This window comes from Leucoraja erinacea, chromosome 19 (genome assembly GCF_028641065.1).
Source record: "Leucoraja erinacea ecotype New England chromosome 19, Leri_hhj_1, whole genome shotgun sequence".
Classification (NCBI taxonomy): domain Eukaryota; kingdom Metazoa; phylum Chordata; class Chondrichthyes; order Rajiformes; family Rajidae; genus Leucoraja; species Leucoraja erinaceus.
The window spans coordinates 1901747-1925919 of record NC_073395.1 but is presented as its reverse complement, the minus strand read 5'-3'; the positions used below and the strand labels follow the sequence as shown (position 1 = coordinate 1925919).

The 24173-nt window shown below is 44.7% G+C and overlaps 1 protein-coding gene across 3 annotated transcripts; it reads right to left on the bottom strand.

The window, feature by feature from the left end:
- Positions 1-13560, bottom strand: LOC129706074 (BH3-interacting domain death agonist-like). 3 transcript variants are annotated; one of them, XM_055650044.1, is made up of 5 exons: positions 13055-13560; positions 12248-12481; positions 9918-10036; positions 3157-3378; positions 1-1210 (listed from the first exon to the last, which is right to left on the bottom strand). In XM_055650044.1, the coding sequence occupies exons 2-5, from the start codon at positions 12474-12476 to the stop codon at positions 1196-1198; spliced, it is 585 nt and encodes a 194-aa protein (XP_055506019.1). In that variant the 5' UTR covers positions 12477-12481; positions 13055-13560; the 3' UTR covers positions 1-1195. The 3 variants fall into 3 exon arrangements, with proteins under 3 accessions (XP_055506019.1, XP_055506021.1, XP_055506020.1); XM_055650046.1 differs by having other exon boundaries at positions 12263-12481; XM_055650045.1 differs by having other exon boundaries at positions 13087-13560.
- Between the last annotated feature and the right edge of the window lie 10613 nt (positions 13561-24173).

The following is a 24173-nucleotide window of genomic DNA, read 5'->3' as shown; positions in this document are numbered from 1 at the left end:
CTCCTTGAAAATAACTTTATTTTGCTGAGTAATGATTTAACATTTTAAAGACTCATCGCCACCGGAAACTTCTTTGATTTCTGTAACACTCAATATGTAAATTATTCAGACTACATTATAAAGTTAACATTTCATTTCCATTATTACAGTAAAACTTATTCCAGCATGCTCGGCACATCGGACAGGCAGATTTTTCAGATTTGGATATTTGTGTTTTAAAATTGCAACGCAGAGACATAGCTTGGAATTGGATCATTCCAGTAAATGCAGTGCGGCTATAGGATTGCAGGAATCTGCTACAGGTAACTCAAATGACAAACAATGAGATTTCTCAATAATTAGTAGGTTATGGTAGCTTTACTGTAATCAATAATACTTACAGGAAACATTTTAAGATTTCCAAACCTGTCAGGTGTTGAAATTTAATGAAATGGATTAAAGTTATGCATTTAACATTTTACTACTAACAGGACTGATTTAAAAATAATAGAATGTACCCAATAAATGTATTTTTCCAGTTACAATTTTGTGTTAAAATCAGTAAACGCTGTAAGTTGCTGGCAATTCCTGTTAATTTACAGTAATTTAATTTTATACTGTAAAGGGCCTGTCCCACTTTCACAACCTAATTCACGACCTTTTTTACTCGTGGACATTTTTCATCTGGCTAGAAAAACGCCCCGACCTACTTGATGCCACGAGTACCTACGACTAGCATCACGACCTACCTACGACCCCGCTGCGAGTACGAGTCAAGGGCAAACTCGGCAGAGGTCAGGAATTTGGTCGTGAAAGTGGGACAGGCCCTTAATACATAATGCAATCATAATCATACTTCATAAGCCAAGTATGTTTTGCAACATACGAGGAATTTAATTTTCAATACAGTCATACCAATAAAAAGCAAAACACACAAAACACATTTTAACATGAATATCCACCACAGTGATTCCTCACTGTGATGGAGGGCAAAAAAAAGTTAAATCTCTTCCCTTCTTTGTTCTCCCGTGGTCTGGGGCCTCGAGCCTTCCGTTCAGGGGGTGATCTTGGCTGCCGTATCCTGGGGGGGGGGGGGGATCTCAGCTCCCCCGCGTCGGAAGATGACCACCCGGTAGAATGTAAAATATTATTGCCGTGTAAACAAGTTTTAATATAACAAATGAGGTCCAGTGGTTATCTTTTCTTCCTTGTAGCTTCAATGCAGATGTTCCTGCAAAAGAAAAAAGTTTTCCAATTATAATCCTGAAACCGCTATGAAGCAATTTGAATAGTTAATTGTTGCCTATAATCCAGACATTTTCAAGCATTGCAGTGCAAGACAACCCCCAGCTATCTACACAAATACCAGTGTGAAGTCGTACAGCAGCACGCATTCTCTCTAATTGTTTGTACATCAAAATGGTGTCACACAGGAACACGGCTCCATTGCTGATGTTGGAAATAGGGAGGTACAGTTTAGAGTGGTTTAAGTGAAAAAAGTTATTTGTATTCAATTTTGGGCTTGCCTTGGTTCTAATTTTTCAGAGTTCTTGATTTCAACAGAGGATGTATTAACGAGACTGGAAAGATACGTTTGTATGGGAAAAGGACAAGTAGAAACTGATAAAATGGATATGAAACCTTAAATATTTAGTAAAAGCTTGGAAATCATTTTGACTCGGTCAGGCTTTATGACACATTCTCGGCTGGCATTGCAGTGATGAGGGAACAATACATCTATTTTCCAGATGAAATACTAAACTGAATATCCGTCTGCTTTCTCAGGCTCCATACAATTAACAGCAATCCCCTTATTTGACGACCTGAGGAATTTTGGCGTGCTAGTTGGTGTACATTTTACAGTTCACCAAAATAATCATTTAACCCCTGCACTGCAAATTAGTTGCTGAATTTCTCTCCTGCTCTGTTGAAAACATTTAATTGGCTGTAAATTGCATTACGTTACTTACAAAAGTGTCTCAATCAATGTATAAATCAGGACTAAATGTGGAAGCATAAATCTGCAAGCAAATGGCATACATCCTTATGAATACAGCAGTTTGTAGAACAGTCCTGACCTTAAACGTCACCAATCCATTCCCTCCACAGATGGTGCCTGACCTGCTGAGTTACTTCAGAACTCTTTTACTCATAATTCCAGCATCTGCAGTACTTTGTGTCATTATTGTGCACCCTTAAACCATGGTTGATGTCTCATTTGCAGGCATTCAGTAACGTAATGATTGGGTTGCTACACTGGTAGCCAGAGATCGGTAATACTGGTTCCAAGGAACGCTCCGAATGCCATTAGATTTAGTTTGTCCCGTGTACCAAGGTACAGTGAAAAGCTGTTATTTGTATACAGTCCAGTCAAATTAGGGAGACAGTGCTGCAGCGGTAGAGTTTCAGCCTTGCACCGCCAGAGACCAGGGTTCGATCCTGGTCGTGCTGTTCATGTGGAGTTTGCATGTTCTCCTTGTGACCTTGTGGGTTTCCTGCAGGTGCTCCGGTTTTTTTTCCACACTCCAAAGACGTGCAGATTTGTAGGTTAATTGTCTTCTGTAAATTATCCCTAATGTGTCGGATAAAACTAGTGTACGGATGATTCATAAGATCATAAGTGATAGGAGTAGAATTAGGTCATTCAGCCTGTCAAGGCTACTCCACCTTCAATCATGGCTGAGCTATCTCTCTCTCTCTCTCTCTCTCTCTCCTCCTGCCTTCTCCCCATAACCTCTGACACCCGTACTAATCATGAATCTGTCTATCTCTGCCTTAAATATATCCACTGACTTTGCCTCCACAGCCTTCTGTGGCAAAGAATTCCACAGATTCACCACCCTCTGATTAAAGAAATTCCTCATGTTTAAGAAAGAACTGCAGATGCTGGAAAAATCAGTAGACAAAAATGCTGGAGAAACAGCAGGTGAGGCAGCATCTATGGAGCGAAGGAATAGGTGACGTTTCGGGTCGAGACCCTTCCTCAGACCATAAGTTTGAAGAAGGGTCTCGACCCGAAATGTCACCTATTCCTTCGCTCCATAGATGCTGCCTCACTCGCTGAGATTCTCCAGCATTTTTGTCTACCTTTCATTGTGTTCCTATCATTCTGTTTTATCAAACACCATTCAGTTCATTGATGCTAATTTGTTCTTTGTTGAAGGGAAATAAACTTACCCAACCTCCTAACTGGTTGATGTAGTTTTGGAGCTTTGTGGTGATGTATTGTACAGTGGTTCTGAAGATGCGTGGGAGCAAGCGAGGCTGCTCCAGTACGGTCTTTTCCAACAGCCACAGTGTCAGTAACAGAATGCTCCTCTCCTGCGGCATATCTTGAATCACAGTAGTCCTTTGATCAGTCAAGCCATCGATTATGGTAGATAAAGTTATAGTTCCATTCTGATTTAATTAAAAAGAATGCAAAATACAATTGTAATTCAAATGCAAATTTTAGTTGGTTTAGTTTACCCCATTTTCTCATCCCACATTCTCAAACGATTACTGTTATTCAAGATATCCTACACACCCGGGGCATTTTTTTCTTAAAAGGAGGCCAATTAACCTACAAACCCACATGTCATTGGTATGTGGGAGGACACCAGAAGAAACCCACGCGGTCACAGAACATGCAAACTCCACGCTGGCAGCACCCGAGGTCAGGATCAAACCCGGGTCTCTGGGGCTGTGAGGCAGCAGCTCTGCCAGTTGCGTCATTGTGCCACTCCCATTAATATTTAATTGCAATTTGTGGTTATTACATTTAACCTCGTTTCTTAAAACTAAACCAAGGAGGTGCACTTGTAAGAATTATATCCACTTATCATTTGCCAGGATTTATCCCACCCCACTGCTTTGAGCTTTTTCCCCCGACAAGGAGTCTGAAGGGACCCAACCCAAACCGTCATCTATCCATGTTCTCCAGAGATGCTGCTTGACCCGCTGAGTTACTCCAGCACAGTGCTACGTTTAAGAATGCAGGTAGGATGGCAGAGGTACCATAAGTGTCCTTGGTAAGTAAGATTGAATTGTGGAGGTGGGTGGGGGACATGGCAAGAGTAAGCAACTAGGATCGATGGGATCTGCTGAGGAATAGTGTGTAGGAAATAAATAAGGAATACATAAAAGGGGCCATGCAGTATCCATAGCAAGTCAGATTAAGGAGAATAATGAGGCATTCTGTAAGTATAGCAGGGATAGAGTGAGTGGCCTTGGGGACCAAAGGGTTAATCTATGTATTAGTGATCCCAAAGGAACATTTCTCACCTCTATTCACCAAAGAGGCAGACATGAAAGATAGTGAGATTAGGTATGTCCATGGTCATGAGCATGTCAATATTAACATGGGGGAAATGGAACACACAAGGGTTGATAAACCTATCCCAGGATGTTATAGAAAACATGGGAGCAGAGATCACTCACGTAGCTGTGGCACAGGTGAGATGCCGGAGGAGAGGTGGATTGGTTAGTTTGTCCCTGTATTTAGTTTAGAGGTACAGCACATAAACGGGCCCTTCAACCCACTGAGTCCACTCCAATCAGCGATCCCCGCACACTAACACTATCCTACACGCACTACGGACACAATCCGACACAATTTACAATGATACCAATGCTATTAACCTACAACCTGTACATCTTTGGAGTGGGAGGAAACTGGAGCACCTGGAGAAAACCCACACAGATCACAGGGAGAACGTACAAACGTACAGGCAGCACTCTTAGTCGGGATTGAACCTGGGTCTCTGGCACAGTGCTGCCTGAAGGACAGTCGGAATAAGTAAGGTCATTAAAGGTCAGTGAGCCTTATATCATTGGGATGCAAATTATTGATGAACATTTAAAGGGATTGGAGATGTATACAGTTGGAGAGGCAGGGCTGATCAAGGTAATCAGCATGTCTTTGTGTTGGGGAAGACTGCCTCCTAACGTTTCCTTCCACAGACACCACTGTTGACAATGCAGCAGTCCTTCCCTCACTCACTCAGTGCACTGGATTGTTGATTTTGGTTACGTGCTGAAGAGACTTAAGTGGGACTTGATTAATCTTCAGACTCAGTTGACACACCAGTCGTGGGGTGCTGAGATTTGTCATTGCTCCTCATTCGAGTGGATGAAGGAACTCGGGAGGGAGGGCTTCAAAATCACTCGTGCTAAACTTCACCGACACTTCAGTCCCGGTACAGAATTGTACTTCCGGTGGCGCTGGTGCCAGCAGCCTCCACCTACAGCCCGGTATCTTTGTTTTTTTGTTTATTTTGTTATGTTAAAAGTGTATTTTTTTGTGTTTTTTTTGTGTTTTTATGTGGGGGAAGAGGGCATGGTGCGGGGGATTTACCGTCCTTCAGCCGCTTCCTGGTGAGGACGCGACTATTATTCGAGTCGCGTCCTCCCCCCCCCCCCCACAGCGGCCTACCTACCTGGATTGGCGCGGCCTTTCCTGCCGGGATCGACCGGAGCTCCAGCAGCGGCGGGACAGCGCTGGAACATCGCGGGGCTGGCGATGCCTTACCGGGGGTCGCCGTCTGGAGCCCGGAGTGCTGGACCTGCTGCACCAACATCATGGAGCTGCGGTTTGCGGAGCTCCCAACGCGGGCGGCGCTGATGGACAGCGCGGGGTCCTGCGACTCTGCCCAGCTCGACCTGTGGACTCAGGAGCTGCAGACTCCGGCAGCGGGAGGCGGCTGATTAGAAGGTCCGGGCCGCTGAGGAGGAGGATGCTCACCGTCGGGGCTCGGCGTCAGCGTTCCACCAGCCCGGCGTGAGGGCCTGAACATCGGGCCACCCGGGGCGGCGACTGCAGGTGCTTGGAAGGCCCCGACTACGGATGGACACGGAGGGGAGGCTGGCTGGACTATGGTGCCGTCCTCACCTGGGTGCCATTTATGTTATGTTGTGTTGTGGACTTTTTGTGTTTGTGCTTTTGTTAAATTTTTAATTCAATTTCAATTTTATTTTTTTAATATGTTTTATTATTTATTTATTATTTATTTTTATTATTTTTCTTGTGATTTTTTTTAACGATACTGCTGTACGGGAAATTCATTTCGTTGTCTCAAAGTGAGGCAACGACAATAAAATTTGAATACAAGAATACAATACAAGAATGAATACAAGTCCACAGTGGTGCAGCTGGTAGAGCCGCTGCCTCGCCGCGCCAGAGACCCGGGTTCGATCCTGACCTCGGGTGCTGTCCGTGCAGAGTTTGCATATTCTCCCTCTGACTGCATGTGTTTCCTTCGGATGCCCCGGTTTCCTCCCACATCCCAAAGACATGGGTGTGTAGCTTAATTGGCCCTGTGTAAATTGCCCCAAGTGCGTAGGGAGTTGATGAAAAAATGGGATAACACAGACCTAGTGTGAACGGGTGATTGATGGTCAGTGTGGATGCGATGGGCAGAAGAGCCTGTTTCCAGGCTGGATCTCTAAACTGAACTAATCTGATTTTTTTTTAATTAAGGAGGTAACTGAAACAGGGTGATAGACTGGGGACATAAGAAATTGCAGAAGGAAAATAGAACTAGATCTGAAGAACGGTCCTGACCCAAAACATCAATGGTGTACATTCCCCAGAGATGCTGCCTGACCCGCTGCGTTATTCCAGCACAGGGCATAGACTATTCTCTGCCTTCACAGATGTGTATAAAGGGGAAACTGCACTAATGACAGAACACGTCCCAATGTTACATGTGTTTCAGTACAATCATTCCAAATTATTGCTACATACATCAGAAATGAAAATGTCAAACTTAAAACAGCAGTTTGTGAACTTTCCATCTCATATGTTGATGCAACTGCAAATGTTTTCTGCAGAAAGTAAGAGAAATGTAATCTAAATCCCAAACTCTCAGACACTCGGGTAGTAGCCTAACCCACTTTCTCCAATAAAGATCACTGCTTAAGTCTTCATTTTGCAAAGAGGAATGAGCAGAGGAAACCAGCAGATTCACAAGGGATGAGAAAAAGAATAAAACAAAATATAAAATTCACTTTTCAAAATATCCAATGCCAACTAAAATCTGCCAGAATGAGATTCCCTGCCATTGCTTTAGGTTTCGATTCACTGATATATGGATGTTCCTGGCACTGATGTGTCAAAACCTGGTGTAGACTCGGTGGACCGAAGGGCCTGTTTCTGCACTGTATCTCTAAACTAAGTTTGGGGTGTAGTAGGAAAATGGATTACCTTGGAAAAAGTCATTAAAATGTGGTAAAGAAAGCAAATGGTAGCTTGCCCACATTGGGCGGGGCGCTGAGTATAAGAAAGGAAGTCATGAATCACCTTTACAGAATTTTGTTTAGACCACATTGAGTATTGCATGCAGTTCTAGTCGCCCTATTACGGAAACAATGTGGAGGCGTTGGATAGTTTGCAGGGGAGGTTCACCGGGATGATGCCTGGATTAGGGGGTATTAAACCACAAGGAGAGGTTGGAAAGTCTTGGGTTGCTTTCTCTGGAATGTTGGAGGTTGAGGGGAGACCTGATAAAAGTATGTCAAATTATGAGAGACATCGATAGGGTAGGTAGTCGGAACCTTAATGGTTAGTTTGTTATTGTGATATGTACTGAAGCACAGTCAAAAGCTTTTTTTATTGCATGCTGTCCAGTCAAAGAAAAGACTACACATGATTCAATCAAGCCATCCACCGTGTACAGATAAATGGTACAACAATTAGTGTAAGATAAAGTCTGATTAAAGATAGTTCAAAATGTTCAAGAAAGAACTGCAGATGCTGGAAGAATCGAAGGTAGGGAATAATGCTGGAAAAATTCCGAGGCAGCATCTGTGGAGCGAAGGAATAGGTGATGTTTTGGGTCGAGACCCTTCTTCAGACGTTCAAAGATAGTTCAAAGCTCTCTCATGAGGTAGATAGATGGTTAGGACCACGCTCTACCTGGTGAGAGGACCTTTACAACCTCTCTAGCTGGTGAGAGGTTCAGTTACTTTTTTCCCAGGATGGGAAATATCAAATGCTAGGCATTTGCTTTAAGATGAGAGGTGAAAAATTTAAAGATTTTCGGGTCAAGATTTTTTAAAACACTGAGTATTGATTGGTGCCTGGAACACACTGTCGGGGGTAGTATTGGAGGCATATACGACAGTGGTGCTTCAGAGGCTTTTGGATAGGCACATGGATATGCAGGGATTTGGATGATGTGCACACAGTTGGTCTTGGCATCATGTTCGACACAGACAAAGGGTCTGTTTCTGTGCCGTACTGTTCTATGTTTAAATGGAACGGGTCTTCTAAGCTGGTGAGCAACTACAGAAATGTCCAGACATACTGACAGTCAAAATCAAGGAGTGTTAACCCTCTAGATATAAAATGTAGATGCTCCTTGTGTATACTGATTGTATATAAAAAGCAAATGCATCAATATATTCTAAGTAAAGGGCCTGTCCCACTTGGACGACCTAATCCATGAGTTTAGAAGACCCTAGACGAATTGAAATAAATGTCACGGTCATGTTGACTCGCCTAAGTAAAAGACCTCCTACGACTATGTCTACGACCTCCTACACCTATGTCTACGACCCCCCCCCCCCCCCTCGACTTCAGTCTTCCACACCCAAGACCAACTATGACTAACTACAAGTGAAAAATTATCACATGATAAAATTATGTCATTGTTCGCATTTTTTTTTTCTTGGGCCAGTTACCGATCTACGACCATCTACGACTACCATTATGACCTACCTACGAGTAAAAAGAATCAATTTTTTTCTATGCCAACCTTTATTTTACTTGTGGACATTTTATATAAAGATAAAATAACGGCGCAACCTACTTGAGGCCACGAGTACGCTGAGACCACTCACGAGCACGAGGAAGAGTTACGAAGACCTCCTAAGATTAAGATTAAGATTACATTTATTTGTCATTTGGACCCCTTGAGGTCCAAACGAAATGACGTTTCTGCAGCCATACATTACAAACAAATAGACCCAAGACACAACATAATTTACATAAACATCCATCACATTGCTGTGATGGAAGGCCAAAAAAACGTATCTCTCCACTGCACTCTCCCCCCCCGATGTCGGAGTCAAAGTCAAAGCCCCCGGCTGGTGATGGCGATTGTCCCGCGGCCATTAAAGCCACGCCGGGTGGTGCAAGGTCGCACACCGGGTTCTTGATGTTGGAGCCCCCGGCGGGCGCTCGCAGAGTCCCGCGGCCATTCCAAGCCGCGCGGGGCGGTGCTGTGAGGCCCCGCTCCAGGAGCTCTTCGACCCCGCAACTCGGGCGGGAGAAGTCGCCGTTGCGGGAGCCCTGAAAAGCGGTCTCCCTCCAGGGACCCGCGGGCTCCTGGTGCCGCCGTCCGCCAGACCCGCAGTTGCAGCCTCCGAATCTCCGGAGGTCGGGCCGCAGCAGCACTCCACCACCGCTCCACCCGCTCCGGACTCGGCCAGCTCCGCGACGGTGAGGTGAGTCGTCGGCACCAGAGCCCCCGGTCTTCCTGTTGGAGGCCGCTCCTCATTACAGCCCCAACGACAACGGAGACCCGACAAAGAAAAGGTCGGGTCTCCCGTGCAGGGAGAGATTAAAAGTTACCCCCTCCCTCCCACCCCCACCACACACACCCCCCCCACACACACACCCCAACAAAAAATAACAAAAACTACATAAAAACATAGACAAAAAATAATAAAAACGCAGACGGGCTGCAGAGGCCGCTGCTGACGAGAGCCGCGCCGCCTACCGTACAACCTTGTGGCAACCATGCTGCGAGTACGAGTCAAGGGCAAACTCGGCAGAGGTCGCCAATTAGATCGTGAAAGTGGGACGGGGCTTAAAATTGATTAAATATATCATTGTTGCTTTGGGTCCCAACCTAAAACATCACCCATCCCTTTTCTCCAGATATGTTACCTGACCCGCTGAGTTACTCCAGCACTTTGTGCCATCCGCAGTTCCTTGTTTCTGCATTGTTGCTTACCTCTTGTGGCTGATTATTTTCATGTGCTTGGATAAATCCCTCCACCACATCGTGATTAATGCCTTGATTCAGCCCATCTCCCATCTGAGCCAAGCGCACACCTATCTCTCGGCACAAATCTGAGGAAAAAAATGTCAGGTATTTAATTTATTTTTAATTATTTGACTCCAATATCCAAATATCAATTATGTGTCAGCCACAGTAGTCACTGAACATTTGATATTTAAACCGGTGTTTTTTCACTGAAGCCAGCAGCAGTGTACCAAATGTCATGGCTGAGATGACAAGATTGATCTAGGAGTCCCCTACTCTCTGCTCATTTGTACATCAAAGGATTTGTTTTTGTCGCCACTATGTGAAAAAATGTCACAATATGTTTTGGTTTCTAAAGGTAACGTTATAATATTTGATATCGGTAACGTGCACCAAGGTTCAGTGAAAAACCTTGTTATGCATATTATCCAAACAGATCAGATAATACATTAATGCAAACAAACTACACTCGTACAATAGGTAGGGCAAAGGAGAAGATACATGCTGCAAGATATGGTTATCAGCATTGTAGTGCAGTAGTTCATAGGGCCACTCGTAGAAACGTTTGAATAATTTTTGGCCATAGATGAAGGAGATTGGAAGCCACTGCTCTATTTAGAGCAATAGTAAGATCATTCCCAGTGTCTATTGTCAGTGGGAAATGGGATCCGTAGAATAGAGTGGTGCAGTGCAGTCGGTTTTAAAGGATTTCCCCCTTATCCTTAAGCTGTGACCCCCTTGTCTATAAAAAAATTCTTAAGGGGTTGGACAGGCTAGATGCAGGTAGATTGTTCCCGATGTTGGGGAAGTCCAGGACAAGGGGTCACAGCTTAAGGATAAGGGGGGAATTCCTTTAAACCAGAGATGAGATAAACTTTTTTCACACAGAGAGTGGTGAATCTCTGGAGCTCTCTGCCACAGGGTAGTTGAGGCAAGTTCATTGGCTATATTTAAGAGGGAGTTAGATGTGGCCCTTGTGGTTAAGGGGATCAGGAGGGTATGGAGAGAAGGCAGGTACGGGATACTGAGTTGGATGATCAGCCATGATCATATTGAATGGCGGTGCAGGCTCGAAGGGCCGAATGGCCTACTCCTGCACCTAATTTCTATGTTTCTAGGAGAGCTGAAGGGACAACAACAGGCAAGGTGCTTTACGAACATTGGCCATGCAGATATTGGGAATTATCGTGTTTGCTCACTGCATTTCATCAACAGTGAGGCATTATTTATGGTTTTTTCTTGATTCCTTTCGCATCTAAAAAGTTTCAGAAGTGATAAACCTGGCTGTAAAATTTTAAAATCGCCCATGGTTCTCAAGTGGGTTTTTACATAAAAAAGAAAACGCTTCTGAAGCAAAATTTATCATGAAATGCAGTGATGAAATGCAGTGAGCAAACGCGATAATTCCCAATATTTTCAATCTCGATATCTGCACGGCCAAATTTCACCAAGCACTTTAGCTGTTGTTGTCCCTTCAGCTCTCGCTTCTCTTTACCTTCATTTCTCTTCACTTTTGGAATTCTGAAGTAGGATAGATGTCTCTCACAGTAACCCTGACTTCCACAATTATTTACAGCGCAAAAATTCACCATTTTGGCAGTTTTTAAACAGGTAGGAAAGTACGCGTTTCGTGTATTAACAACATATACCGGAAGCTGCAATGTCCTCCAGATGGATTAAGCAGCTCCGTGTGTCAAGCCCTTTTACCCGGTGACCTTACGTGCAACCCCCCTATCGCCTTTACATTACGCTATGGTTCGGGGAGTGAGGGAGGGAGAAAAAAAGAAAGGTGAGAGGGAGGCTTCCAAAATGGCTTCATTATCATCTGGTGCTAAAAGCAGGAAGCAGCCGTTCAAACAGCAGTATACAAAGAGATGGCAATGAATGCACTGTCAAGTAAGGTGCATAGAAGACATGTCAATTGGTGGCAAAGTTATGCATTCTTGTATTCTGACATGGGTATGACCGCACATAAAAAAACATTTTTTTCAGCAAAATGGCACTGCGTAAAAATACTGATTTCCTCAGCAAAATACTGATTTTCAGGTACTAGAATACTGAAATGCTCTGACAAAACTTGGCAGCCCTGGTGGTGTGGGGCATGAGGGGAGTGAGGCTCGGGGGTGTGGTGCATCTGGAGGTAATGGAGAGATTGGGTGGTGGAAAGCTGGTGATCAAAGTCGTCAGTGAGTTTATGGTCCATTTTTAGCACCAAGGCAAATTCCTTGTATGTATACATACTTGGCTAATAAAAATGTATTCCATCAACTATTACATTCAATTCAAATATTCAGTACCTCCACGCTCCTGACCTGAACGAAAAAAGTAGAAGGACGGGCAGTGTCCGTCTGTCTGGATGCCATCATCATCATCGTCATCGTCATCGTCCGACACCTCGGTCACTTTTTTCTCAAGTTTACAAATTTCTTCTGCGGCGATGAGATTTACAAATGTCTTCTCCTTAAGAAATGTCAACAAAATGCACTGCGTCTGTTTTTCGAAGAGCGAATCCCCCTCCAGGGACATGTCCCCTGCAAGTGAAACACGTGGCAAATGGTTACTTTTCTTTTAATGCCAGTGAATTTTAATGTAAGCTTAGTGAGATACAGCGCGGAAACAGGCCCTTCGGCCCAGCGAGTCCGCCCCGACCCGCCCAGTGGTCCACGCACACTGACACTATGCGACACACACACGGGACATTTTTTACAGACCTGTACGCCAGCGTAGAAAACACTGCAAGATAACACGATCGCTCTAATATCGATGATTAAATGTTTTAGAAGGAACTGTTATAACGGGAAACTAAAACATTTACGTTTAAGACAACCAATAAGAATGTAAGTGTTCTGGTTTATATCCGGTACATATAACACATACGCGTGCTTAATAAACACAGAAACAAAGTTACAAGCGTGTAAAATTATTAACAAAACAATTTTGTTTCCACGCTTTAAACTTGTCGGTACAGACATGTCCGGGCGGAAAACGTAGCAAGTCGGGCGGCGTCTGATGCAGCTTGGAATCCCCGAGCGAGACTTGACGATGCGGAAACCTGCTTTACCCTAAACGTAAGTAAAAGCTGAACTTGATGAACTAAACCTGACCGTCAATTGCCCGGCAGCCGTGTTGCCGTTACCGGTGTCCGCGGGGTGGACCCGGCCTCGAAACCGCCGCAGCAGCCGCTCCCGGTCCGTAACGCTGGTACTGTTGCACGGCGACTGCACTGTAATATGGTGCACGTCCTGGACTCGCGGCTGCACTGTACACTGTGAGAGGAGACTGCGCCTTATAACTAATGGAACTTCCACCCAGCCTCACGAACTTTCCCTCGGCGCCCTGCCAAAAGCAGCCTGAACTATTGCTCTGAAAGGCTAAGTGAAAAATCTCTTCAGTGTAAGTAGCAACTGAACCAGCTTGTGGAAACGTTGACTGACTGACTCGCTCTGGTTAAAGTCCCCGCAATACTGTAAATAACAACTGAGGTGTATTTCACAATCGCCGAGCATTTGGTTTAGTTTCGTTTAGAGATTTTTTTGTATTCAAATTTATTGTCATTGTCATTTGAGACAACGAAATGAATTTCCCTTACAGGCAGTATCATAAAATTAAAAAAAAAAAAAATTTAAAAAATCAATCATTAAAAAAAAAAAAAAAATAATAATAAATAAGTAATTAAACATATTAAAAACAAAACAAAATTAAAAATAAAATTGAAATTGAATAAGATTGAATAAGATACAGCATGGAAACAGGCCCTTCGGCCCACCGAGTACACACTGACCATTTGATCACACGTTCACACTAGTTCCATGTTATCCTACTTTCTCAACCACTCCCTACACAACGAGGGGCAATTTGTAGAGGGTCATTTAACCCACAAACCAGAATGTCTTTGGGATGTGGGAAGAAACCCATGCAGTCACAGGGAGAACATGCAAACTCCGCACAGACAGCACCAGAGGTCCAGATTGTTCCTGTTGAGTTTATTGTCACGTGTACCGAGGTACAGTAAAAAGCTTTTTGTTGCATACTAACCAGTCAGCGGAAAAACAATACATGATTACAATCGAGCCCTTCACAGTGTATAGACATGAAAAGGGAATAATGTTTAGTGCAAGATAAAGCCAGTAAAGTCCAATCAAAGATAGTCTGAAGGGTCACCAATGAGACAGATAGATTGAACTCGGGTCTCTGGTGGTTTGTGGCAGCAACTCTACCAACTGCGGCCCTTTTGACATTCCCTAACTGGGAAAAAACATTAAATAAGTTGCTGAATAATACTTGCAGGATCATGAATATATGGAACAAGATGCAAGAGACACTGGTTGAGGTAGATATTATAACATGTATAGCAAATGTATAGACTGAAGAAGGATCTCGACCCAAAACGTCATCTATCCATGTTCTCTAGGGATGCTGCCTGACCCGTTGTGTTACTCCAGCACTTTGTGACTTTCCACTCTAACGTGTAAGATGGAGACACATGAAACTGGAGATGCTGGAAACTTGAGCAATGATTCTTGGAAACTTGCCTCCAAGGCTGGAGTTTCCATTGAAATGACTGGGAACTGCAGGAAGTCCAGATCCCATTGCCAAGGCCCAATTAGTGGTTCCCGTGACAAATTTGTCAGCAATTGGAACAATAATACCCACAAAGAGAAGACACAAGGAACTGCAGATGCAGGCAGATGGGACTAGTGCAGGTGCAACATGATGGTTGGTGTGGGCAAGTTGGGCCATAGGGCCTGTTGCCACACGCTATGACTGCTTTATTTTAGGGATACAGCACGCAAACAGTCCCTTTGGCCCACCGCGTCCACAAGTATCAGCGATCCCCGTACACTAACACTATCCTACACGAAGTGGGGACAGTTTACAATTTTACCAAAGTCAAGTAACCTACAAACCTGTACGTCTTTGGAGTGATGGAGGAAACCGGAGCACCCAGAGAAAACCCACGCGGTCACAGGGAGAATGTACAGACTCGGTACAGACAGCACCCGCAGGTAGGATTGAACCTGGGTCTCTGGCGCTGTGAGGCAGCAACTCTACCACTGCGTCACCGTGCTGCCCAGGTCCACAGTGGTCCGTTGCTGAGGGAGGATTAGAGTTGTGACGAAGATAGACACAACGTGATGGATTAACTCAACGGTTAGGCCGCATCTGTGAAGGAAAAGGGACAGGAGACGTTTTGGGTCGAGACCCTTCTTCAGACAAAGGGTTCAAAGAGATGTGCTGGCCGGTTCAATAACCTGATGGTCATTGGGAAGTAGCTGTTCCTGAACAGCGGATGACACAGAGCTGGGTGGCAGTGTGAACTGTGAAGAGGATGTTAGGAGGTTGCAGGGTGACCTGGACAGGTTGAGTGAGTGGACAGATGCGTGGCAGATGCAGTATAATATAGATCAATGTGAGGTTATCCACTTTGGTGGCAAAAACAAGGGGGCATATTATTATCTCAATGGGGTTAGGTTAGGTAAGGGGAAGGTGCAGCAAGATCTGGGTGCCCTTGTACACTGGTCACTGAAAGTTGGCGTGCAGGTACAGCAGGCAGTGAAGAAAGCTAAAGGAATGTTGGCCTTCATAACAAGAGGATTTCAGTATTGGAGTAGAGAGGTTCTTCTGCAGTTGTATAAGGGCTCTGGTAAGACCACATCTGGAGTATTGCATACAGTTTTGGTCTCCTAATTTGAGGAAGGACAGCCATGTGATTGAGGCAGTGGCAGCGTAGGTTCACGAGATTGATCCCTGGGACCGTCATATGAGGAAAGATTGAAAAGACTAGGCTTGTATTCACTGGAGTTAGAAAGGATGATCTAATAGAAACATAAAATTATAAAAGGACTGGACAAGCTAGATGCGGGAAAAATGTTCCCAATGTTGGGCGAGTCCAGAACCAGGGGCCACTGTCTTAGAATAAAGGGGTGGCCATTTAACACTGAGGTGAGAAAAAACTTTTTCACCCAGAGAGTTGTGAATTTGTGGTATTCCGTGCCACAGAGGGCAGTGGAGGCCAAGTCACTGGATGGATTTAAGAGAGAGTTGGATAGAGCTCTAGGGGCTAATGGAATCAAGGGATATGGGGAGAAGGCAGGCATGGGTTATTGATTGGGGACGATCAGCCATGATCGCATTGAATGGCGGTGCTGGCTCGAAGGGCCGAATGGCCTCCTCCTGCACCTATTGTCTATGTTTCTATGTAACTCGAGGGTGTGGGACTTCAGGGTCTGTACCTCCTCGGTTAAAATTTTAAACCAGAAAAAAGTGAAATTATCTCTTGAGTTTGCTCTTGATTTCAAAAGAATATTATGGTTAAGATATTTTTATCTACCTTATGGTTAAGATAGCTATTTTTAGAGCAGTCTATGCCTTTATGCTATTTATAAAAAGCATCTCAAGGAAATGACTCGCATCCTATTCAATTGGAATTTTTTTTTTTTTCCATTTTGCTGTAATCACACACATAAGCATTAATTGGCAACGATAATTGAAATTCAATAATATTCTTCATGAGAGCTACAACAAAATCATTTGTATCATGCTGTAGTGATATCAAATTAATTCTCCATTGTCAAGTGACTGTCCTATTACATTTCTACTGTAATATTTTGGCAAATAATTCTGCATATGGTGTTGTGTAGTAACATTCCTTCTTCATTAACATTGTGGTTAAATATGATATATAAACACAGTAATCAAAGGCCCTTTGGCCCAACCTGCTGAGCATGGAATTGAGAAATAAAGATAGATTAGCCATGATTGAATGGCGGAGTAGACTTGATGGGCTGAATGGCCTTATTCTGCTCCTATGCTTTTAACATTTTGGAAATGCCCCCTCTAAATTAATCCCACCTCCCCGCATTTAACCTTCGAATCCTTTCCTATCCATGTACCTATCCAAATATCTTTCAAATGACATTCCATGACATGATAGTACCTGCCTTAACTACCTCCTTTGGCAGCTCGTCCCATACACCCACCACCCTCTGATTGGAAAAGCTTGTCCCTCGGGTTCCTACTAAATCTTTCCCCTCTCACCTTAAACCTATGGCCTCTGGTTGTTGAATACCCTACTCTTATCTATTCCCTCATGATACACCTCTGTAAGATCCCCCCCTCAGCCTACTGTGCTCAAGGAATAAAGTCCTAGTCTGCCCAACCTCTCCCTGTAGCTCAGGACCCTTGAATCCTGGCAACATCCCTGTAAATCATCTCTGCACTCTTTCCTGCTTAATATCCCTTGAGTTAAATCCTATTAAAGGCTTCTGAAAAATCCACATACGACACAGCCACTGGAATCTAACAACTTTAGAAAGACCAACTGATCGGCCAAGCTTGGTTTCATTTTCACAAATTAATGTCGACTCTGGCAAGTCACGATGTTATTTTCTCCTTTATCCCAGCCGGACCCCTGGGATCAAGGACAGCTCGCTCGCACTCCAGCACTGCGGATTCTGAAGTGACTGATGGGGGCCCATGTCGATTTGCCTACTCTTCCACAGGAGATACTAGATGAGGCAAGTTGGTCTCAGTCTTTGATATGATGCACCCTTTCCACTGTGTAAATAACGTGTGCTTCCAAAGCATGTTTTCACCTCTGCACTATCAATTCTATCCTCACTGTTATGTGACAGGAGATGGCCATCATTGAGATCCAACTTCAGTGCTTAAAATCTCCCTTCTCAGCCCATCTCAGACTTTCATGTCTTGGCATGAATTGTTTCAGTTGGCTGGAGGTGTGGCATATATCAACAATGCAAAGTGAAATAAGTAGAGTGGGCATGTATGTTATGTGTGTGTCTCAATGGTCAGCCATTGAGGCTGTTTAACTCATAGGTTTAGGTCTAAGTTCATTTGTTCAGTTTAGTTCATTGTCACGTGTACCGAGGTATGGTGAAAAGCTTTTGTTGCGTCGACTCTGTCAACTTGCGTCGACTTTTGTTACAAATCGAGACATTTACAGTGTATAGATACATGATAAGCTAATAACATTTAGTGCAAGGTAAAGGCAGCAAAGTCCGGTCAAGGATAGTCCAAGGGACATCAAAGAGGTAGATAGTAGTTCACCACTGCTCTCTGGTTGTGGTAGGATGATTCAGTTGCCTGATAACAGCTGGGAAGAAACCGTCCCTCAATCTGGAGGTGTGCGTTTTCACACTTCTGTACCTTTTGCCTGATGGGAGAGGGGAGAAGAGGGAGTGACCAGGGTGTGACTCATCCTTGATGATGCTGCTGGCCTTGCCGAGGCAGCGTGAGGTATAAATGGAGTCTATGTAAGGGAGGATGGTTTGTGTGATGGTCTGGGCTGTGTTCACAATTCGCTTCAATTTCTTGCAGTCTTTGATGGAACTGGTCCTAAACCAATCGACATGTGTACTGAGGTACGGTGAAAATCTTTTGTTTTGTATACTATCCAAACAGATCAGATATATCATACATAGAAACAATCACCCCAAACTCCAGTACAATTGTTAGAGCAAAGGGGAAGATACAGAGTGCAGAATAGCTCTCCGCATTGTAGCGCATCAGTCCCAGAGACTCAGTTCCAATGTCCGCAATGGGGTAGAGGTGAATCGGACAGTACCCTAGCTTATGGAAGGACCAACCAGTAGACTGATAACAGAGGGGAAGAAGCTGTTCCTGAGTCTGATGAGGTGCGCTTTTAAGCTTCTGTACCTTCTGCCAGGTGGGAGAGGGGAAACGGAATGATGGGGGTGGGGAAGGTCTTTGCTTGTGTTGGCTGCTTTTCTCAGGCAGCAGGATTTCATTCCTTTTTCCTCTAATCCAACGTCACTAGTTGGGATATTGAGCATTGCTCACCCTCCGCTCCACTAAGTATCCGTGACCGGGGTAACATGCCTCCCTGCGGTCATATCTGCACTTGCAACAATACAGATCCACCGACCATTTTCCGGCATCCTCGGTTCCAGAACCTTGCCGTATTATCCATTTTGCCAGACCAATAAAGGTCACGACCTTGGGGAGGGGGCGAGACGCCGGACTGCAAAGTTGGCCTCGGAAGTCGGCTATGGGAACTGATCTGCCTGCTCCGGCCGGGCCGGAGTTCCAGAGCCCCGGCCGCAGGGGGCAAATTCAACCCGCCGATCGACCGCGGAAGTCCCGATGAGCCGCCTCACCCGGACTAGGTGCCACATTTTCGGGGGGACTTCCAGGGGGGGGTTTGTCCAGATTATGAGGGGGGGGGGGGGGAGGCCCACATTTGGGTGTTGGACCTGTCTGCATGCTACTCCCATTACACAACCCCATATGACTGGTCCATTTCTAACCCCCCCCCCCCCCCCCCCTATTCTTCATGTACAGTTGAGCCACGCAGCTGTTTGGGTGTTGGTCTGGCTGGGGTCTCTGGGGAACCCGCGCCCGCATCGATATTTAGACGTGGGTGTTGACCAGGAAGCCGAGGAAAGCCCCAAACTTTCTGTACTGTGGTCGGCTTTCCTGAAGATTCCTTGCTCTAAATGTTCACGCAGACTGAGAACCACGCATTGGATGTCAGTGTTTCTACGCAATGATTTCAGAATCACATGGATCAAAGAGGAAGAAAGATTCTAAGGGGAGTAAACCGTGGCTGACAAGGGGAGTTAGGGATGGAATAAAACTTTAAAAAAGGGTGTACAGCATTACAAAGAGTAGCGGGAAGCCAGAGGATTGGGAACTTTCAAAGGACAACCAACAGAAGGTAACAAAAAGGGCAATATGGGTGAAAAGATGAAGTACGATGGTAAGCTGGCCAGGAATATAAAGTAATGGCCAAGTAAAAGCTTCTTTAGGTATGTTAAAATTAAAAGATTAGTAAAGACAAATGTGGGTCTCTTGAAGGCAGAAACAGGTGAAATTATTATGGGGGAGAAGGAAATGGCAGAAGAGTTGAACAGGTACTTTGGTTCTGTCTTCACTAAGAAAGACACAAACAATCTCCCAGATGTACTAGAGGACAGAGGATCTAGGGAGACGGAGGAACTGATAGAAATTTGCATTAGGCGAGAAATAATATTGGGTGGACTGATGGGACTGATAAATCCCCAGGGCCAGATGTTTTACATCCCAGGGTATTCAAGGAGGTGGCTCTAGAAATCGTGGATGCATTGATGATCATTTTCCAATGTTCGATAGATTCAGGATCAGTTCCTGTGGATTGGAGGGTAGCTCATGTTATCCCACTTTTCAAGAAAGGAGCAAGAGAGAAAACGGGGAATTACAGACAAGTTAGCCTGACATCAGTGGTGGGGAAGATGCTGGAGTCAATTATTAAAGAGGTAATAATGGCGCACTTGGATAGCAATAAAAAGATTGGTCCAAGTCATCATGGATTTATGAAGGGGAAATCCTGCTTGACTAATCTTCTGGAATTTTTTGAGGAGTGACTAGTAAAATGAATGAAGGCGAGCCAGTGGATGTAGTGGTTATCCACTTTGGTGGCAAGAACAAGGAGGCAGATTATTACCTCAATGGTGTCAGATTAGGGAGAAGGGAAATGCAACGAGATCTGGGTATCCTTGTACACCAGTCAGAAAGTAAACATGCAGGTACAGCAGGCAGTGAAGAAAGCTAATGGCATGTTGGCCTTCATAATGAGAGGATTTGAGTATAGCAGTAAAGAGGTCCTTCTGCAGTTGCACAGGGCCCTAATGAGACCATATCTGGAGTATTGTGTGCAGTTCTGGTCTCCTAATTTGAGGAAGGACATCCTTGCTATCGAGGCAGTGCAGCGTAGGTTCACCAGGTTAATCCCTGGGATGGCAGGACTGTCATATGAGGAAAGATTGGAAAGACTGGGCTTGTATTCACTGGAATTTAGAAGGATGAGAGGAGATCTTATAGAAACATAAAAGGACTGGACAAGCTAGATGCAGGAAAAATGTTCCCAATGTTGGGGGAGTCCAGAACCAGGGACCACAGTCTAAGAATAAAGGAGAGGCCATTTAAAACTGAGATGAGAAAATACTTTTTCACCCAGAATTTGTGGAATGCTCTGCCACAGAAGGCAGTAGAGGCCAATTCACTGGATGAGTTAGATTTAGCTCTTAGGGCTAGCGGAATCAAGAGATAAAGGGAGAAGGCAGGAACGGGGTACTGATTGTGGATGATCAGCCATGATCACAATGAATGGGAGTGCTGGCTCAAAGGGCCAAATGGCCTACTCCTGCAACTATTTTCTATGTTTCTATTTAGGATGGCACGGTGGTGCAGCGGGTAGAGTCGCTGCCGCACAGCGCCGGAGGACCGGGTTCCATCCTGACCTCGGGTGCTGTCTGCGTGGAGTTTGTACATTCTCCCTGCGACCACGTGGGTTTTCTTCAGGTGCTCCGGCTTCCTCCCACATCCCAAAGGCGTACAGGTTTGTAGGTTAAGTGGCTTTCTGCAAATTGTCCCTCGTGTGTAGGAGAGAACTAGTGTACGGTTGATCGATGATCGGCGCGGGCTTGGTGACCAAATTACCTGCTTCCACGCTGTATCTCCAAAACAAACTAAAATCTAAAGGCAACAACAATAAACCAAACCTAAGGATGGAGCTCAGCTGCATCGTTGCCAAGATCACATAAAACCTGTGACTATTTGCAGGAAACGCACCATGTTACTGTTTTCGACCAATCTTTTTCTGGAAGGGTGTGACACCAACACTGAAGGCAGTCCTTCCTTCCTTGGTAAACAATTGGTCTGCATGGTGCAATCAAACCTTCCCGAAGTCTCAGGCTAGACTAAGACTCTTTATCAGCAGCAGCCTGGCTCTATGGAGATAGTTTATAAGTTCAGAAGTGATAGGAGCAGAATTAGGCCATTCGGCCAATCAAGTTACTCCACAATTCAAGTGTGTGTGTGTGTCTCTGCGTGTGTGTGTGTGTCTCTGCGTGTGTGTGTGTGTCTCTGCATGTGTGTGTGTGTGTCTCTGTGTGTGTGTGTGTGTGTCTCTGTGTGTGTGTGTGTGTGTGTGTCTCTGCATGTGTGTGTGTGTGTGTGTGTGTGTGTGTCTCTGTGTGTGTGTGTGTGTCCCCGTTACCCCATGACCAGGTCTGCCCTGAAACAATTTCATGGCCTTTCCTACAGTTATTGTTAACATGGTGTGCCTGGTATTGACCATCCATATTCATTCATTCATGTAGAGAGTTGGCCCACACAAGATGTAAAGATAAATTGAACCTATTTGAAGGAGACACCAGAAGTGGTGAAAGATCTAGAAAAACCATCTGTATAGTATTCACATGTACAGGTCCACCCATAGTGCCAGACCAGCCTTGCCGTGACCTCTGTGCCAGACCAACAAGGTCAAGGTCTTGGGGGGCCGAGATACCGGCCCACAAATTCGGCCTCGGAAGCCGGCTGTGGGAACTCCGGCTGGGCAGGAGTTCCAGAGCTCCGGACATGGGCAAATTCGACTCGGCCAGTCGGCCAAGGAAGTCTCGAGGAGGTCAATATGGGCCACCTCACACGGCCTAGGCATCGCATTTTCAGGTGGACTTCTGGGGGGGGGGGGGGTTTTTTTCCGGGTTAAAGGGGGTGTGCCGGACTACCAGTTATGGGAAGTCGGTGGTGGACCTGTACATATTTAAGGCTAGACCAGATATCGGGGCATATCATTTATCAACAGATTTGCATCATAATACCACAAGGTCATGTGTATGTAGTGCCAGAATGTAATGATGAATAAAACAGCAACTCAAGAAACAATTCAAATTCACATTTCTGGCCAAGTCCGTACCTCAAAACAAGGAAATAAAACAACAAACAGGAACTTAATATTCAACACAAGGTGCTGGAGGAACTCAGCAGACCAGGCAGCATCTGTGGAGGGAATGGACAGAAATATGTCGGGTTTGGGACCCTTCTTCACAGATGCTGCTTGACCCGCCGAGTTCCTCTAGCACTGTGTTTTGCTCAATATTCCAGTATTTACTGTTCCTGGTGTCTTTGCTTAAGGTTCAATCTTGTTTTATTCACTAAATATGATCAGGTTTATCTTAATGTTCTCAATCATTTCTCTGTGGGTTTTGGTTTTGTGTTCCTTGTGACAGTAACTGCTACATTACCGATAAGTGTTCATGGAGTCGTACAGCACAGAAACAGACCCAGCTGATCGTGGTATTTGAGTTCCATACAGCCTGTTTTCACCCAAGGCGATGTGTATATTCACGGTAATCAGGTGATCTCAACGTCAGCTGCCACTGAGTAACACCAGCACATTTTTGAAATAATTTACATTTAAGTTCAATTTTAAGGTCATGCTACTTAAATGTGAATGATTTGTTTCCTGATTTAGTTTAGTTTAGAGGCACAGCATGGAAACAGGCCCTTCAGCCCACCCAGGCTTTGACCATTGACCATTGATCACCCACACTAGGGGCAATTTTACAGAGGCCAATTTTTTTTTTTAACAAAGCTAATAAACCTACAAAACTGTGTGTGGGTGGAAACCAGAGTGTCCGGAGAAAACCCACGCAGTCACGGGGAGAACGTGCAAATTCCACACAGACAGCACCCGTAGTAGGGATGAAACCTGGGTCTCTGGCGCTGTGAGGCAGCAACTCTACCGCTGCACCACTGTGACAACCATCTTACCTTTGTTTGTAAATCTGTGTCAGTAAATCAGACAAGTTGAGCAGGGCTGGGTAACAACACACATCGATATACCTGGTAGCCCTCTGTGAAAGTACACTGCCCTCCATAATGTTTGGGACAAAGACCCATCATCTATTTATTTGCCTCTGTATTTCACAATTTGAGATTTGTAATAGAAAAAAAAAATCACATGTGGTTAAAGTCCACATTGTCAGATTTTATTAAAGGCCATTTTTATACATTTTGGTTTCACCATGTAGAAATTACAGGTGTGCTTATACATAGCCCCCCATTTCAGGGCACCATAATGTTTGTGACACAGCAATGTCATGTAAATGAAAGATATCATGTTTAGTATTTTATTGCATATCCTTTACAAGCAATGTCTGTGATTCATGGACATCACCAGTTGCTGGGTGTCTTCTCTGGTGATGCTCTGCCAGGCCCGTATTGCAGCCATCTTTAGCTTATGCTTGTTTTGGGGGCTAGTTCCCTTCAGTTTTCTCTTCAGCATATAAAAGGCATGCTCAATTGGGTTCAAATCGGGTGATTGACTTGGCCACTCAAGAATTGACCATTTTTTAGCTTTGAAAAACTCCTTTGTTGCTTTAGCAGTGGGTTTGGGATCATTGTCTTGAAGAAGGGTTTCGG

Excerpts from the sequence above, each read along its gene's own strand:
- LOC129706074 (XM_055650044.1), bottom strand. The coding sequence starts at position 12,476 with ATGTCCCTGGAGGGGGATTCGCTCTTCGAAAAACAGACGCAGTGCATT. Across the intron at positions 10,037-12,247 it reads TTCAGGTCAGGAGCGTGGAG|ATTTGTGCCGAGAGATAGGT; the intron begins GTACTGAATATT and ends TTTTTTCCTCAG. Across the intron at positions 3,379-9,917 it reads AAAATAATCAGCCACAAGAG|AATGGAACTATAACTTTATC; the intron begins GTAAGCAACAAT and ends TAATTAAATCAG.